The 17,238-nt window shown below is 39.0% G+C and overlaps 1 protein-coding gene across 5 annotated transcripts in view; it reads right to left on the reverse strand.

The window, feature by feature from the left end:
- The window catches only part of ASCC1 (activating signal cointegrator 1 complex subunit 1), a 114,339-nt gene that overhangs the window by 95,253 nt on the left and 1,848 nt on the right, over nt 1–17,238 (reverse strand). For all 5 annotated transcript variants that reach the window (XM_047072915.1, XM_047072913.1, XM_047072917.1 and 2 more), the window contains exons 2-5: nt 16,911–17,055; nt 15,495–15,594; nt 10,000–10,097; nt 2,264–2,442 (exon numbers count right to left, since the gene is read on the reverse strand). In XM_047072915.1, coding sequence (XP_046928871.1) covers nt 2,264–2,442; nt 10,000–10,097; nt 15,495–15,594; nt 16,911–17,022 — 489 coding nt within the window. In that variant the 5' untranslated portion in view covers nt 17,023–17,055. The remainder of the gene's footprint in view (nt 1–2,263; nt 2,443–9,999; nt 10,098–15,494; nt 15,595–16,910; nt 17,056–17,238) is intronic.

Below are 17,238 nucleotides of genomic sequence, written 5' to 3' on the forward strand. Positions count from 1 at the left end.
ATGACCCAGCAATTGCACTACTAGGTATTTATCCAAGGGATACAGGTGTGCTGTTTCGAAAGGACACATGCACCCCCACGTTTATAGCAGCACTATCAACAATAGCCAAAGTATGGAAAGAGCCCAAATGTCCACCGATGGATGAATGGATAAAGAAGATGTGGTATATACATACAATGGAGTATTACTTGACAATCAAAACGAATGAAATCTTGCCATTTGCAACTACGTGGATGGAACTGGAGATTATTATGCTAAGTGAAATTAGTCAGAGAAAGACAAAAATCATATGACTTCACTCATATGAGGACTTTAAGAAACAAAACAGATGAACATAAGGGAAGGGAAACAAAAATCATATAAAAACAGGGAGGGGGACAAAACAGAAGAGACTCATAAATATGGAGAACAAACTGAGGGTTACTAGAGGGGTTGTGGGAGGCGGGGTGGGCTAACTGGGTAAGGGGCACTAAAGGAATCTACTCCTGAAATCATTGTTGCACTAGATGCTAACTAATTTGGATGTAAAATTTAAAAAATAAAATTAAAAAAAAAGCCTTATCTCACCAATAATCAAATAAATGAACAATCAAGCAATAAACTAATATTTTTTGGCAACTGGATTACAAAAAAAAAAAAAAGAACCTTAAAAGAATGGTAATACCAATATTGGCAAGGATGAGAAAAGGAAACTCAAGAAAACTACAGTTTGACATATAGTGTTATAACATTTCCCAAAGGTAATTTGGAGATACATATATCAAAACCCTCACTCTTTCTCTCTCTCAAAAGTAAATAAACATTAAAAAAGAAAAAAAAGGGGGAGGGTGCTTGGGTAGCTCAGTCAGTTAGGCATCTGATTTGGGCTCAGGTCATGATCTCAGCACTCGTGAGTTCAAGCCCCACGTTGAGCTCTGTGCTGACAGCTCAGAGCCTGAGGCCTGCTTCGGATTCTGTGTCTTGGTCTCTCTCTGCCCCTCCCCCACTCGTTCTCTGTCTCTCAAAAGTAAATACACATTAAAAAAAAAATTGTACACACAAAGACTCTTTTCCATTTCCAAGAATTTACTAAGAAGTTACTTAGACTAGCGCAGAAAAATGTATGCAAGAAGAGTCATAACATCATTATTTATAATGAAAAATAGAAATTTTAAAAGATAGAATAAATTATTATATATCTAGGTAATAGAATAATAAAAGCAGCCATTAAAAATCAAGTTATCTGGGGGCACCTGGGTGGCTCAGTTGGTTGGGCATCTGACTTCGGCTCAGGTCATGATCTCACAGTTTGTGAGTTTGAGCCCCGTGTTGGGCTCTGCACTGACAGCTCAGAGCCTGGAGCCTGCTTCCGATTCTGTGTCTCCCTCTCTCTCTGCCCCTCCCCTGCTTATGCTCTGTCTCTCTCTCTCAAAAATAAACAAACATTAAAAAATTAAAAAAAAAAAAATCAAGTTATCTGAACTGTTATCGAAATGAAATTATGTTTTTTAGTCATCACTGCTAGAATTTCCTTCCTGTCTCCAAAGCAAAAGTAAAGGTTTTTGTTCAATGAGAAAACAATGATAATGGTATAATGCAAAATTGCAAAGAAAGCAGGATATAAAATCATACACAAACCAAATTCTAATTTTTAAACATTTGTTTTTGTGCCACAATATTATCTCTCAGTGGTGAGATTATGGGTGACACTTTATTCATCTTTTCTTTATTTTCTAAACTTTCTAGAAAAAACATGTATTATAAAACAAAAAGAAAAAAAATATTTATTAATGTTCATAAGTTTTTTTAAACCAATGTTTCTTTAAATTGCCCAAAATTATATCCAAAAGGAGGTTTAAAATTTGTTTTCTAATCTAGATTATCTGCTCTTATCCTGGTCACAAGCATTTCACTGTTATATAAGAGGACAATTCTACATGCAAATTTCTTCTAGTTACTAACCCCAAATAAGCCATTACCACCCAGGGCAGAAGATCTACAGATAATGGTACTTCATTAATATTTCCATACACAAGGTGCAGAACAGTATATATTTTAGAATGATCCTTTTATGTCTTGAAATTTTTAAAGAATAGTTCAGTAACACACAGAGGCTTATGTGCTGATATGTCTATATCTTTTTTTCAGTTCAGAATCAAAAGAAATCAGAAATGGTTACCTTTTTTGGTGGGAGAAGAAATTTATATCTTTCTACTGCTTGAATTATGAACAATCTTTGCACCCTTTCTTTTTAACTTTTTGTTTTGTTTTGTTTGCTGCTTACCATGGAGCACTTCTCCAGTACTTCCTCTTGGAACTTCAGGAATCGCTCCTGAACCTCAACTTCATTGAGGAAAAAGGCAAGGAAGTGAGTGAAGGGCTGCTTTCTTCTAAAAGTGAGCAAAAGAACATCAATCCGAGTTCGGGCTGAAATAACACCACTTCGATGCTGTCCAGTGATTACTGCAAGCAAAAAAAAAAAAAAAAAGGAGGGATGTTTAACATGACCATCAGATGCTTGTAAAATAAGTGACCTTGATACTCTCATCTCTGGAGAGCTAAAACAGTCCCGAATGTGCACATAATTTCTGAACAAGGGACAGTATCAAGGGTAGGAAAGTTACCAATGAATTCAATCTAAGCAGAATGAGGTTTAAAAACAAAGCAGTGTCTGGGTGGCTCAGTTGCTTGGGTGTCCAACTTCCGCTCAGGTCATGATCTCGCAGTTCACGAGCTCTAGCCCTGTGTTGGGCTTTGTGCTGACAGCTCAGAGCCTGGGGCCTGCTTCAGATTCTATGTCTCCCTCTCTCTCTGCCCCTCCCCTGCTCACATTCTGTCTCTTTCTCTCAAAAATAAATAAACCTTAAAAAAAATTTAAAAACAGAATATCCTGGGGCGCCTGGGTAGCTCAGACAGTTGAACATCTAACTCTTGATTTTGGCTCTGGTCATGATCCTAGGGAGTGGGATTGAGCCCCATATTGGCTTCACATTGCATAGAGCCTGCTTCAGATTCTCTCTCTCCCTCTGCCCCTCTCCCCCGTTCACACTCTCTTTCTCTCTAAAAGAAAAAATAAAAATAAAAACAAAAACAGAGTATCCTTAAGACCACCTGATGAAGTAGGAAAATGAGTTTAAAAAGCTACACAGCCAACCCTTATATCTTGCGGTGAGAATGTAAAATGGTGCAACAGCTACAGAAGAGTACGGCAGTTCTTTAAAAAGTTAAAAAGAGGGACACCTAGGTGGCTCAGTTGGTTAAGCATCTGACTTCAACTCAGGTCATGATCTCACGGCTTGTGGGTTCAAGCCCTGCATCCGGCTCTGTGCTGACAGCTCAGAGCCTGGAGCCTGCTTCGGATTCTGTGTCTCCTCTCTCTGCTCCTCCCCGACTCATGCTCTGTCTCTCTCTCAAAAATAAACATTTTTAAAAAAAAGTTAAAAGAGAATTACCATATGATGAGCAATTCCACTGTTATATAGAAACCCAAAAGAAGTAAAAACAAGAGGTGCCTGGTTGACTCAGTCAATAGAGCATGCGACTCTTGATCTTGGGGTCATGACTTGGAGCCCCACATTGCAGGTACGGTTTACTTTAAAAAAAAAACAGAACAGATTTTAAAAAATAATAATATGAAATACAAGAAGAAAAAAATCCAGAAAAAACATTAAAAAAAAACCAAACAGGTGTTCAAAACCACTTGTATACAAATGTTCAGAGCAGCTCTATTCACAATACCAAAAAGTGGAAACAATGGAGGTGTCCATTAACTGATAAATGGATAAACAAAATGTCCTGTCTCCATATAATGGAATATAATTCAGCCATAGAAAAGAGAATGAAGTACAGATACATGCAAAATTATAAATGAACCTTGAAAACATTACACTAAGTGGAAGACCCCAGATACAAAATGTCACTGTATGTTTCCATTGATAAGAAATAGACAGAACAGGCAAATGCACAGGGACAGAAAGCAGATTAGTGGCAGCCAAGGACTGGAGGTAGAGAGGAGCGGGGAGCAATTGCTTAGAGGGTATGGGATGATAAAAATGTTCTGAAACTAGATAATGGTGATGGTTATACAACACTATAAGTGCACTAAACGTCAGTATATTCAACACTCTAAAATTATCAAAGGCAGGAGTGGGGGCTGGCTGGCTCAGTCAGTACAGCATGGAGCTCCTGATCTCGGGGTCATAAGTTCAAGTCCCACGTTAGGTGTAGAGTTTATGTAAAAAAAAAAAATGGTCAAAATGGCAAACTTTATGTTGTGTATATTTTAACCACAATTTTAAAAAAGTATGAATACATCACATAGAAATTTAAATAACAATATAAAAAATTAAAAGCAAAAACTGGAATTTTCTGTCATGTGAATTTTATCTCAATTTAAAAAAAATACTGTGGAAATAATTATTAGACATTCACTACAGTGAAAGGCCAAAGGAGAGTCTACTACATATATATAATCCTATCATATATGTCTGAAAACAGGGGGTACATGAGTAGCTCAACCAGTTAGGCGTCCAACTCTGGATTTTGGCTCAGGTTGTGATCTCATGGTTCATGAGATCGAGCCCCGCATCAGGCTCTGTGCTGACAGCATGGAGCCTGCTTATGATTTTCTCTCTTCCTCTCCCTTTGCCCCTCCCCGCTCACTCGCTCTCTCTCTCTCAAAATAAATAAATAAACTTAAAAAAAAAAGTATGAAAACAGAAAATTAAAGTAAAATCTTTATCTTTATCTACATTATATGGATGGATACCAAATACCCATGTTTTGGTATAATCTGGCCTTCTTTGATCTAGACTATGTCTTTATGTATAAATGAAAGTTGGTGGGGAGCCACAAAGCACAGACCACTGTCTGCAAACAAAGAAAATCATTTAGGGATAATACAATCTCTGTGTAAGCAGAGATTAAATCTCTAGGTTGTAGAACTGGCAGGGCGTGGTTCAAAACAGCAACTAAGGAAAGGTGCAAAAGATAAAAACAAAGAACAAAATTGGCATTTTAACAGACTATTTTTTGAGAAAGAGAGGGTGCAAGTGAGCAAGGGCAGACAGAGAGAGAGAGAGAGAGAGAGAGAAAGAGAGAAAGAGAGAGAATCCCACCAGGCTCAGAGAGGTAGAGAGAGAGAAGTGGGGCTCACCCAATGCAGAGCTCATGCTCACTTGAAGCAGGGTTCATCCGAAGTGGGGCTCATGCTAGTCCAAAGCAGGGCTCAAGCTCACCTGATGCAGGGCTCAGACTCGTGAACTGTGAGATCATGACCTGAGCCAAAGTCCAAAGGTTAACCAACTGAGCCACCTAGGTGCCCCTCAACAGACTATTTATTAAAATGGTTAAAGACAGACTTCTGAATAGGATATAAAATATTAAGGTATTAACTGTAATAGCAGCAAAATGGGCTATGTGCTTTAAAGACCACAAAGCTTGTCCTTCCAAGCAACTGCGGAAGGCAAAGAGATAATTCCATGTATTTATCCTAACACTCTCTGTTAGAGCACTTGAAATTTTCAATAAAAACAACCTTTTCTAAGAATGAAAGTATCACAGCCATTTTATTACAAAGAAACAAGATAGAAATATCCAGGAAAAGAGGTAGATTATGAATGAATGGATTAACAGCATGAGAACCATTTGCCTAAGTAAAAAACTGACAGGAGTAATAGCCAAAAAAACGTAAGTAGAGATACAGTGTTTTCTAATGACATTATTTATATTATCAGACAGAATACCTGGAGAATCCAAAAGACTCAAATGCTCAGTGAAGGGATCTATCTATCCATGCACAGTAGATACTCAAATGTTGTGCTAGAGAAATGCTGATAAAGGAGGTTCAAAGGCAAACAGAGACAAAATTAAAGGAGAGTAGAAATTACCTCTGCCAGAGACCAAAAATTTGGTGAGAAATTAAAAGGAAAAGGAGAAGGAAAGGAAGCTTAAAACTCGTCTTTATGTTTTATTTCTGTAAACATCTGGTACAAAATGTTAAATCTATTCTTTTTTATTAAGAAGGTGGTTTGGGGGGCACCTGGGTGCCTCAGTCGGTGAAGTGCCCAACTCTTGATATCAGCTCAGGTCATGATCTTGCTATCTCCACCTTGGGCTCAGTGCTAAGCGAGGAGCCTGCTTGAGATTCTCTCTCTCCCACTCCCTCTGCTCCTACTCTGCTCACGCGTGGTCTTTCTCAAAATAAATTTAAAAACTTAAAAAAAAAAAAAGAAGGTGGTTTGGTAGGAAGTAAGACCAGGGTACCTGGGTAGCTCAGTCAGTTAAGTGTCTGACTTCGGCTCAGGTCATGATCTGAGTTCATGAATTCGAGCCCTGTGTAGGGCTCTCTGGTGTCAGCGCAGAGCCTGCATTGGATACTCTGTCCCCCACTGTCTCTCTCTGCCCCTCCCCAACTTATTCTCTCTCTCAAAAATAAGTAAATATTAAAAAAAAAAGACAGACCAATGAGATGCTTTCATTTTTGTAACACAGTAAACTGAAAAGGGCACTGAAAGGTGCTCAGAGTGACTTCCCAAAAAGCCTCAAAACTGATCACATAATGACTAAAGATCAAATATGATGAGGTTAGAAATATTCTACAAACACTAATATCTGAGAAGACCAAAATTCAGCTGGTCTAGTGACTACAACATGGGATACAGAGGAAAAAGAGAATTAAAGGCATTGACATTAAACTTTTTTTTAAGTTCTTTATTTATTATTTATTTCTGAGAAAGAGAGAGAATGCGAGCAGAGGAGGGGCAGAAAGAGAGGGAGAATCTCAAGCAGGATCTGGGATGTCAGTGCAGATCTCATGAAACTGTGAAATCATGACCTGAGCCAAAATCAAGTCAGACACTTAACTGACTGAGCCACTCAGGAACCAGACATTAAACTTTTTTTTTTAAATTTTTTTTTTTAACGTTTATTTATTTTTGAGACAGAGAGAGACAGAGCATGAACAGGGGAGGAGCAGAGAGAGAGGGAGACACAGAATCCGAAACAGGCTCCAGGCTCTGAGCTGTCAGCACAGAGCCCGACACGGGGCTCAAACTCACGGACCGTGAGATCGTGACTTGAGCTGAAGTCGGACGCTTAACCGACCGAGCCACCCAGGCGCCCCAAGACATTAAACCTTTAAAAACCAATTCTCTAACTACAATAACAATATAATTTTATTTTTTTATTTTAGAGAGAGAAGAGAACGCGTGTGAGCAGGGGAAAGGGGCAGTGGGAGAAGGAGAATCTTAAGCAGCCTCTACACTCAGCATGGAGCCCGACACAGGGCTCAATCCCATGACCCTGGGATCATGACCTGGGCCAAAATCAACACCAAGAGTTGGATGCTCAACCAACTGAGCCACCCAGGTGCCCTGACAGTATCATTTTAAAAGCATTTTCTGAGGGGCACCTGGGTGGCTCAGTCGGTTAAGTGTCCGCCTTTAGCTCAGGTCATGATCTCATAGTTCATGAGTTTGAGACCCGCACTGGGCTCTGTGCTGATAGCTCAGAGCTGGGAGCCTGCTTCGGATTCTGTGTCTCCCTCCTTCTCTGCCCTCCCCGGCTCATGCTCAGTCTCTGTCTCTCCCAAAAATAAACACCTTTTTTTTTTTTTTTTAATATAATGTAAACCATTTGAAAGGGAGAGAGAGACAGAGCATGAGTAAGGAATGGGCAGAGAAATGAAGACAGAATCCAAAGCAGGCTCCAGGCTCCGAGCTGTCAGTACAGAGCCCAATGCGGGGCTCGAACTCACAAGCAGCAAGATCGTGACCTGAGCCGAAGTTGGATGCTAAACCAACTGAGCCACCCAGGTGTCCCAAAAATAAACATTTAAAAAAAAAAAAAAGAAAAGAAGCATTTCTGATATCCTGAGACTTCAAAACAGCCTAGACGACCAGATCCTTGCCAAGAGGACAAATTAAAACCTACTAGATCATTCCCTTCTTTAGCCTCTCTAGTTTTAGGAGAGGCAAAAGAAAATGAATAAACGAAAGCAAATACCACACCAGTGCAACCTGTCTTAGTCTCACATTACGATTCAATTTACTCTAACCAAAGATTTGATTTTTCTGTATACTATACTTCCCTACAAGACCAATAAATCAGTTTATCCTCGTTTTCCAATTAAATTAGTTCCACTAAATTCTTACTTTTAACGATTAGACACACGGGTTTCCACACTGAAATATTTGTGCTTTCTAAGTCAAAATGGAATCTTTACAACCTGCCTACCCTTTTCTGGATAAGTTTTGGAATGACTCCAGCATCTTAAAATGCCTAAGAACTCCACATTTATACCATGTTATAATTTTTACTGCAATAAAAGTTGTTATAGCTACTATACAGATAGAAAAAATGAGAAATATATTCAACTGTTAACAGTGATTATGTCTAAGGTTCATATTACAAGACATTTCCCTTTATACTTTTTTTAAACATTTCCCTTTATACATATATATAATTTCTATAAGCTTTTGTTCTTTTGAAAGCCTGTATTAATCTACAGTCAGGAAAAAAAAACAGATAAAGAAATAACCTTGGGGCGCCTGAGTGGCTCAGTCGGTTAAGCATCTGACTTTAGCTCAGGTCATGATCTCACAGTTGGTGGGTTTGAGCCCCGCATCGGGCTCTGTGCTGACAGCTCAGAGCCCAGAGCCTGCTTTGAATTATGTGTCTCCTTCTCTCTCTGCCCTTCCCCCAGTCATCCTGCTCACGCTCTCTCTCTCTCTTAAAAATAAACATTAAAAAAAATTTTTTTAAAGAAATAACCTTAACTGCAATTATAAAATGACTTCAGTATTTGCAGCTTCAACTTTAATACTTAAGGAAAGACCTGAATTTTTCCATCTGTAATTCTAATGAGCTGAATATTTATCTTAATGAGAGTTCTTCAAAAATGTCATTAGAGTTCCTATGTTAACACCTGCTGATGTTACCAAAGGACTGAGAAAAACTCTAGCATTCTGCTGTCCGATACAGGAGCCCACACGCACCCAGTTAAATTAAAAGTTAAATGAATTAGAATTAAATGAAGTTAAAAATTCAGTTCCTCAGTCATACCAGCCACATCTCAAGCACTCAAAGTCACACATGCTAGTGGCTCCTGTACTGGACAATGCAGGTATAGAACATTCCCATCATTGCAGAAAGTCCTTCTGGACAGCACAGCTCTACAGTCAACTGCATCTTATCTGTCATGATGATTATGCTTACAAAATGAGAAGAAAACTAGTAATTTTTTTCTCCTAAGACTTAATAAAACCCATGGGTATTTATAAAAGATGTATTATTGGTGGCTGCTATGCTTATTGGACTTTGAGAAAGTCCTATCATTTTGGAATGAGTTTTGTAAAATGTTGTCCCTACAGTGAGTGCCCTTCACTCAAAGCCATTTTACCACACAAGCCTGTGCCCTTGGTTCACACTGATGCTTAGTACAGACACTTTCTGACTTGATTTATACTCAGCTATTTTTCCTCACTTGAGCAGTTACTTGAATCAGGTTGTTATTTTAATCATTGCTTTTATAATATCCTTCCCAGTCTACAAAGCAAGGGAAAAACAAGACAACACCTTTGAAAAGGGCTGAACTTGATTTCAGATTTGCTGACCTCACTGGTTTTCCTCGAATTCTAACTTTAAACAATTCACAAACTCCATTTCAAGCTAGGAAAGCATAGAAGAATTCTCCTATTACACAACAAAATCTGGAAGCTTTATAACATCAGGGCATGGTAAAGTATAAAGTGAAGGCCCAGGTACTCAATCAAGTATAACTACATCTTCCCTCATCGGGAGACTGATACTGATTATTTATAAAAAACCCAATTAATGTATCATAAAAAGGCCAAAGAACCCCATAAAGAATACAGTCACTATTCAATTCTGCCCATGGACACACACACACACACACACACACACACAAAGAATATAGTCACTAAACACCTCTGTTGGGTTCACACTATTCCATACACATGCAAAAGTGATTGCAAATATCATACATATACCAAGTCTCACCAATTTCTCCTTCTTGTCCAGGCTTAGGAATGCTAATAGAAGTTTTGGTTTCCACTTCTAGTTTCTTCCTAGTGTCCCCTCTCTTTCCAACTATATGCCTATAATATAGAGAAAATTTAATTAATGGAAGGATAGTAAGTCAAATGCATCAGAATAAAAAATTACATATTTAAATCATATGTAGCCAGAGATACTCCCTTATAGAAAAGTGCATCAGTAAAGGCTCAATATTTGTAGAGGAAATTACAAGTCATATAGCTTTATAGAATGTGCTGCAATACACCAATTGGCAAAATAATGCCCTAGAGTCAGTTCAACATATAAACAAAATAACCACACCCAACACCTATTTGCTCTTCAAAGTTAGATTCAAAATCTGGGTCTGCAATTCAGTAAAAAGAAAGCTGGCATAGTCTCAAAAGGCACTCCCAGCAACCAGTGGGTCTACAGTTTAGGGAAAACGTTGTCCTTTCGAGAGCAAATTAACTATATTATGAGTTCATCCTACAAGAATTATCCTTAATAAAATAAGGGTTGGGGCATAGGGGTGTCTCAGTAAGTTAAGTGTCCGATTCTGGATTTCAACTCAGGTTATGATCTCATAGTTCATGAGATCAAGCCCCACATTGGGCTGTGCACTGACAGCACAGAACCTGCTTAGAATTCTTCCTCTCCCTCTCTCTCTACCCCTTACCTGCTCATGCATGCATGTGCGCGTGCTCGCGCGCGCTCTCTCTCAAAATAAATATTAAATAATAATAAAATGAAATAAAGGTAAAGAGCTTGGCAAAGAGAAGCGTCCACCATTCAGGACAGATTATTCAGAACAGCTTCAAAAGCAAAAAGAATAAATATGTAACCCTCAGGCTGAATTCAGCAATACACGTTTTGTTCAGGAGATTTCACCTAAAAATGGGGAAATTTAACCTAAAAATATAGATTTCCAGATTCTTTAGAAAAATCAGAAGATCTGACAACTCATGGAAATAGGCTGGAGCTTACTCTAGTCCCTAAAAATGGAACATGAGCTTATCACAATCCCCATCACTCCCTACTCTGTTTCATCTACTCCAATTCCACCATCTATTGACTCACTTACATTACTTGCCTGGGCCTCCTAGAATAAATAGTTCTGACAATCCAAGGTTATCTTCTGGAACCCAGAGTAATTAGATGTGTTAAAGTAAAGAGACTACTGGATCCCTGGAGAAAAGTTTCAGAGTCTATAAAGCACTGAAGATGCAAAGACAGGACCATAAAGAGAAAAAAACTTCCCATCATCAACGATATTTCACCTTCTATGACTTCAGTTACAGTACGCAACCACATGAGTGACTAGGTCTAAGACTGTGCATTTGTTTTTAAATGGAATAACCAGCCCAATTATCTCCATTAAGATGCACTGTAGTAAGCTGGTTTAAAAAACAAATGTTTAGAAGAGGACAATTCTCCAGTGGTTTGTCTGTGTTGGGCTAGAGAGTCTATTCCACCAACTCTGTCAGGCTTTAGTCTTTCCATGCCTTATCAATAAGGGGTACTTACCTTTTTTTTTAAATGACAGAGTGAGAGAGAGCACGTGTGTGGGAGCAGGGGAGAGGGACAGAGGGGAAGAGAGGGAGGGGGAGAGAGAGAGAGAGAGAGAGAGAGAGAGAGAGAGAGAGAATCTTACGCAGGCTCCATGCTCAGTGCAGAGCTCAACCTGGGGCTCAACCTCACAACCCCAGGATGATGACCTGAACCAAAATCAAGAGTCAGATACTCAACAGACTGAGCTACCCAGGATCCCCAATAAGGGTACTTTCAACCAGGCTACTGTTGTTAGCATGTGGCTAGTAGAGAAGCCTATTAACAAGTAGCTGGCTTAGGGCACCTGGCTGGCTCAGTGGGTGGAGCATGCAACTCTTAATCTCGGGGTTGTGAACTTGAGCCTCATGTTGGGCGTAGACATTATTTAAAAATAAAATCTTTAACAGGATGCCTGGGTGGCTCAGTCGGTTGAGCGTCCGGCTTTGGCTCAGGTCATGATCTCGTGGTTTGTGAGTTCGAGCCCCGTGTCGGGCTCTGTGCTGACAGCTCAGAGCCTGGAGCCTGTTTTGGATTCTCTGTCTCCCTCTCTCTCTGCTCCTCCCCCACTCGTGCTCTGTCTCTCTCTCTCTCAGAAATAAATATTAAAAAAATAACAAAATAAATAAAATCTTTAGGGCTAACAGACACACGAAAAGATGCTCAACATCACTCATCATCAGGCAAATACAAATCAAAACCACGATGAGCTATCTCACCTCACACCTGTCAGAATGGCTAAAATTAAAAACACAAAAAACAACAGGTGTTAGCAAGGATGTGGAGAAAGGGGAACTGTCCTGCACTGTTGGTGGGAACGCAAACTGGTGCAGCCACTCTGCAGAACAGTATGGAGGTTCCTCAAAAAACTAAAAATAGAACTACCCTATAATCCAGCAACTACACTATTAGGTATTTACTGAAAGGATACAAAAACACATTCAAGGGGGTACATGCACCTCAATGTTTATAGCAGCATTATCAACAATAGCCAAATTATGGAGAAAGCCCAAATGTCCACTGACTGATGAATAAAGAAGATGTGGTGTGTGTATACACACACACACACACAATGGAATAGTACTCAGCCATCATAAAGAATGAAATGTTGCCATTTGCAATGATGTGCATGGAACTAGAATGCATTATGCTAAGTGAAATAAGTCAGTCAGAGAAAGACAAATACCATATGATTTCACTCATATGTGGAATTTAAGAAACAAAACAGATGAACACATGGGAAGGAGGGAGGAAGAGAAGAGAGGGAAATAAACCATAAGAGACTCTCAATGATAGAGAACTGAGGGTTGATGGAGGGATGTGGGTGGGAGATGGGCTAGATGGATGCTGGGAGCACTGGGTATTGTATAAAGTTATGAATCACTGAATTCTACTCCTGAAACCAATATTACACTGTATGTTAACTAAAGTTTAAATTTAAAAAGTAAAAATAAATAAAAATTAAAAATAAAAATATTTTTTAAAAACACAAAAGTAGCTGGCTCAAAGTATTATTAATAGCCTAGGCATTTTAGAGAAGAAGTAATTGAGGTTAAAGAAGTTTTAGACTCAAATCCTGGGCAAGTCATCTAACCACTCTAAGCCTACTTCCTCACTTAGAAAAATGGAATGAATAATACCTAAGTACAACAAAGTTGGTGTAAGGCTTAAACGTGATCATATATAAAAGGGCTTCCCAGTGACTGGTACATAGCTCGGTATATTCCATGCTATCCCCAAATGGCATCCTTCCAATTAAGACTACTGCCAGGTTCAAAAGAGGTTTACATGAGGAATCTAAAACATTCACTACAATAAAAGATACACGGTGAAGGGGCGCCTGGGTGGCTCAGTCGGTTAAGCGTCCGACTTCGGCTCAGGTCATGATCTAGCGGTTTGTGAGTTCGAGCCCCGGGTCGGGCTCTGTGCTGACAGCTCAGAGCCTGGAGCCTGCTTCGGATTCTGTGTCTTCCTCTCTCTCTCTCTCTGCCCCTCCCCTGCTCATGCTCTGTCACTTTCTGCCTCAAAAAAAAAAAACATTAAAAAAATTAAAAAAAAAAAAAAGATACACAGTGAAAAGGTGACTCCTTAAGGTAGAAAATCCAACCAGATCAAGTGGTTCTCAATCTTGGCTACGCCCTGGAATTACCTGGGGGGTTTCAAAAACCAATGATGCCTGAATCCAGCTCCCAGAGACTCTGTTTAATTGGTCTGCGGTACACCCAAGTATAGAGAGTTTTAAAAGCTCTCCAGGTGATTCTAATGTGTATCTGACACAGAGAACTAAAGAATTACATCTAGTCCATGGACAGGTGTTACTACTATTAAGATATCATTATAAATTAATTTGGTCAAGAAATTTATTCCTTGATCCAAATAAGCCTAAAGAAATTATTAATAAGAAAAAAATCTTCCTAATAAACACTGTCTATTAATTACAATTGAGCAGAACTAATAACTAATCTAACATGCAAGTCACCTAGAACATAATGAATACTTAGAATATATAGAATTCAAAAGATCAAGTTGGAATCAGACATCTAAGGAATTTTTATACACCTAAGTGGTGGCAAATACACACACACATTAAGGAAAACAGTTACATTGATTTCACCAGGAAACTGAACATGACTTTCTAAAATCTTGTTTCTTAGAAGAAAATGTCACTGGAACCTTAAAGGAAAATGAGCTGTCAGGTTTAGCATTTGGTTTCCCATTTGGGCACACGCCAAGAGAAGAATTTCATCCTTAACAGGTGTTTCAGAATATTCTCAAGATTGGTGAAAATGAAATGATTTGCCTCTTGGAGCTTAAAGGGAATAGGATTCCCTATTTGTAGATCTCCTCCACAGAGGAGCTTGAACAGACCTAATTCACCTGGTACAACACAGAATAATAATTTACACACTTCCTAAACCAGCCTATATCCAGAGGTGTAAGTCCAAAAGAAGCCAGTTAACCACTTAAGCTAACCATGTTACTGTGGAGACAGAATGTGGGCAACCATGTAAGTAAGCACAGAGTGAAGTGATCACAAAGTTTCTGAGCAAATTCATAAAGATGACCCTGAAGAAAGCATCAGTCTTTGACAAACACTGGAGACTAATCGAACAGACACAGTCCTGCCTTCCAGAAGTCTCCCGTCTTGTGGAGAAGACATCAAACAATATGCAAATAAATATACATAACTGAAAAGTGCTACAAAGGAAAGGTAGAGGGTGTTACAAAAACATATGGTAGAGTAATCAGCGTGGTTGGTGGGGATGAAGATGTCAAAGCAAGGTTCCCTAGAAAGAAGAATTTAACAATATAACTAGGTAAGGAAGAGAGAGTATAAGGCAAAGGGAACAGCATATGCCAAGGCTCTAAGGCAGGAACGAGCACAGCACACTTCAGGAACTGAAGAAAACTAGCTAGGCTTAAGTGCAAAACCAGAAAAAGAGTGGTGTGAGTTGTGACTGAAAATGCAGGGCTGGCAAGTCACGTTCAAGAGTTTGGCCATCACTCCAATGGAAGAGAATTCCATCTTCAATGAAAGATGTTGACAGATATAAGCAGAGGTAATAAAGTAATCACATTTGCCTTTTAGAAAGACGCCTCTACCCTCAATGTGAAGAACTGATTGGGAGGAGAACAATAATTATGTGCCTAGTAAGTAGGTTGAAATAATTCACAGAAGATGCGGCAGGGTGGCAGTAAAGAGACAAGTGGTAGATTCAAAAGACAAATTTAAGAGACAAAACTTAACAGGACTTGGTGATACATTTGGAATGATGAAACTGATCCATTATCAGTCCTTAGAAATTCTAGGACATAAAACACTAAACTGTTTTGTCATTAGTAATCAAGCACTGCAGAAAAGTGTAGAAAAGAGTCATCTTCCTGCTGAATTTCCTGTCAGTATGTCCCGTGAAGCTGGGGGCCTCACTCACTTGTAGAGCAGGCTGGGGGCCTTTACGGTACACCGGAAACCTTGCTGGGTCTGCACCACCTCGTAGGCATCACAGGGCTCTTCTGCACACTCCATGAAGCCTGCAGAGAAACCATCACACCTCACTCACAGCTGCTGCTCTGCGGAGAAGTCTTCTCCCCACCTGCCAACCACTCTCAAGGTTTAAAAAAATACACATGTACAAACACTTTATATTGCAGAACACTGCTCTGACAGATTCCTCCTGATCTGCTCTTGGAAGAAAAATAAAAAACACGTGACTATGTTAAACCTTCCAGTCTTAGAACCCTGTTAAAGTCGTATATACGTAGCACTATTTAACTGTTTTCCCCCAGAAAGATAAGACACAATAAAACTTTTTTACTATTTTTTACGGAGATGTAATTCACATAACATAAAGTATCCTCTTACAACGTGCAAGTAAGCAGTTTTTAGTATGAGGACAAAATTACTTCAAAATTACTTGAATGAGATAGCAGTGATAGCAGGAGAACTTACACCATTAGGCCAGCCAAAGAGAAAGGAGGGTCAAATAAAGGAGATCAAGTCCCCAAGGCTAAAGGAAAACAATGGGAAAACCAAAGGGAAGACTGACCCCCAAGGCTTAGGGCCTGATGAAAAAGTTTATAAACCAAAAGGAAAAGGAAGCAGAGAACATGAAAGGCCCTATTCGTGCATTAAACCCAAGCCCAATTTAATTGACTTAGAAGTATTCATAATCAGGGCGCCTGGGTGCCTCAGCTGGTTAAGCATCTAAGTCTTGATTTCGGTTCAGGTCACGATCTCACGGTTTGTGAGTTCGAGCCTTGCATTGGGCCCCTGCACTGAGGGATTCTCTCTCTCCCTTTCTCTCAAAATAAGTAAACTTAAAAATATATATATTCATAATCCATCTCAACTGTTTATTTTACTTCTTAAAATCATCCCTACGTAATAATGAAGTTACATTAGTCACATATTTGGAAATGCCTATATGATTACAAGAAGAAAAATCACAACATAACAGTAATAACAGCTAACATTTTGGGGCACTGGATAAAATGTATATTTCATTTATTTCAACAATTTATATATACTACTTCACAACTTTACAGATAAAGGAAATTAATTTTGTCACAGAATATTAATGGCTACTGTTATGAGTTTATTAAAATTACCCCTTATTACATTTTTGTCTCTGCACAGAGATGAAACATGATTTACGGACTGCAACTGAGAATGGCTCATCAAATTGAAACTAATCAGTCCCCTCAGACATCCACACAAATGGAGCTAGGTAGAGGCCAAACATCTCAAATTTCAGTGCTCACAAAGAACACTTTGAAACAGAACAAAACACTGCTTCCACAATTCAGAGACCACTGTACTAATCTGACCCAAGAGCAACTAGGATTACCTTGATAGAAGTCTTCATCTTCTTCTTCATGTTGATAAGTCTGTTCTTGGATGGGATTTTTTCTGTAAATCCGTCCACCAAGTCTTATAAGCTGTGGGCGCAGAACTTCCATGATACTTTCTCCCAATAGTACTCTAGTGAAATCCTGAAAAACAAATGATCATTTTACCTTGTTTTAATCAGAAATAAAAACCCTCTATTACATGGACCATTATGCAATTGGACATCTGTTCAAAGTACACACTAAGCAAAAGCAGCCCTATTCCCATTAGATTTCCCCTACCTGCAAGCTGTTTTAAGTCAGTTGCTACATCTTCCATAACAGTAT

This window comes from Lynx rufus, unplaced genomic scaffold, assembly GCF_022079265.1.
Source record: "Lynx rufus isolate CCGP_SWC_20201006 ecotype Redwood Valley unplaced genomic scaffold, mLynRuf1.p SCAF_11, whole genome shotgun sequence".
In the NCBI taxonomy this organism is placed as follows: Eukaryota; Metazoa; Chordata; class Mammalia; order Carnivora; family Felidae; genus Lynx; species Lynx rufus.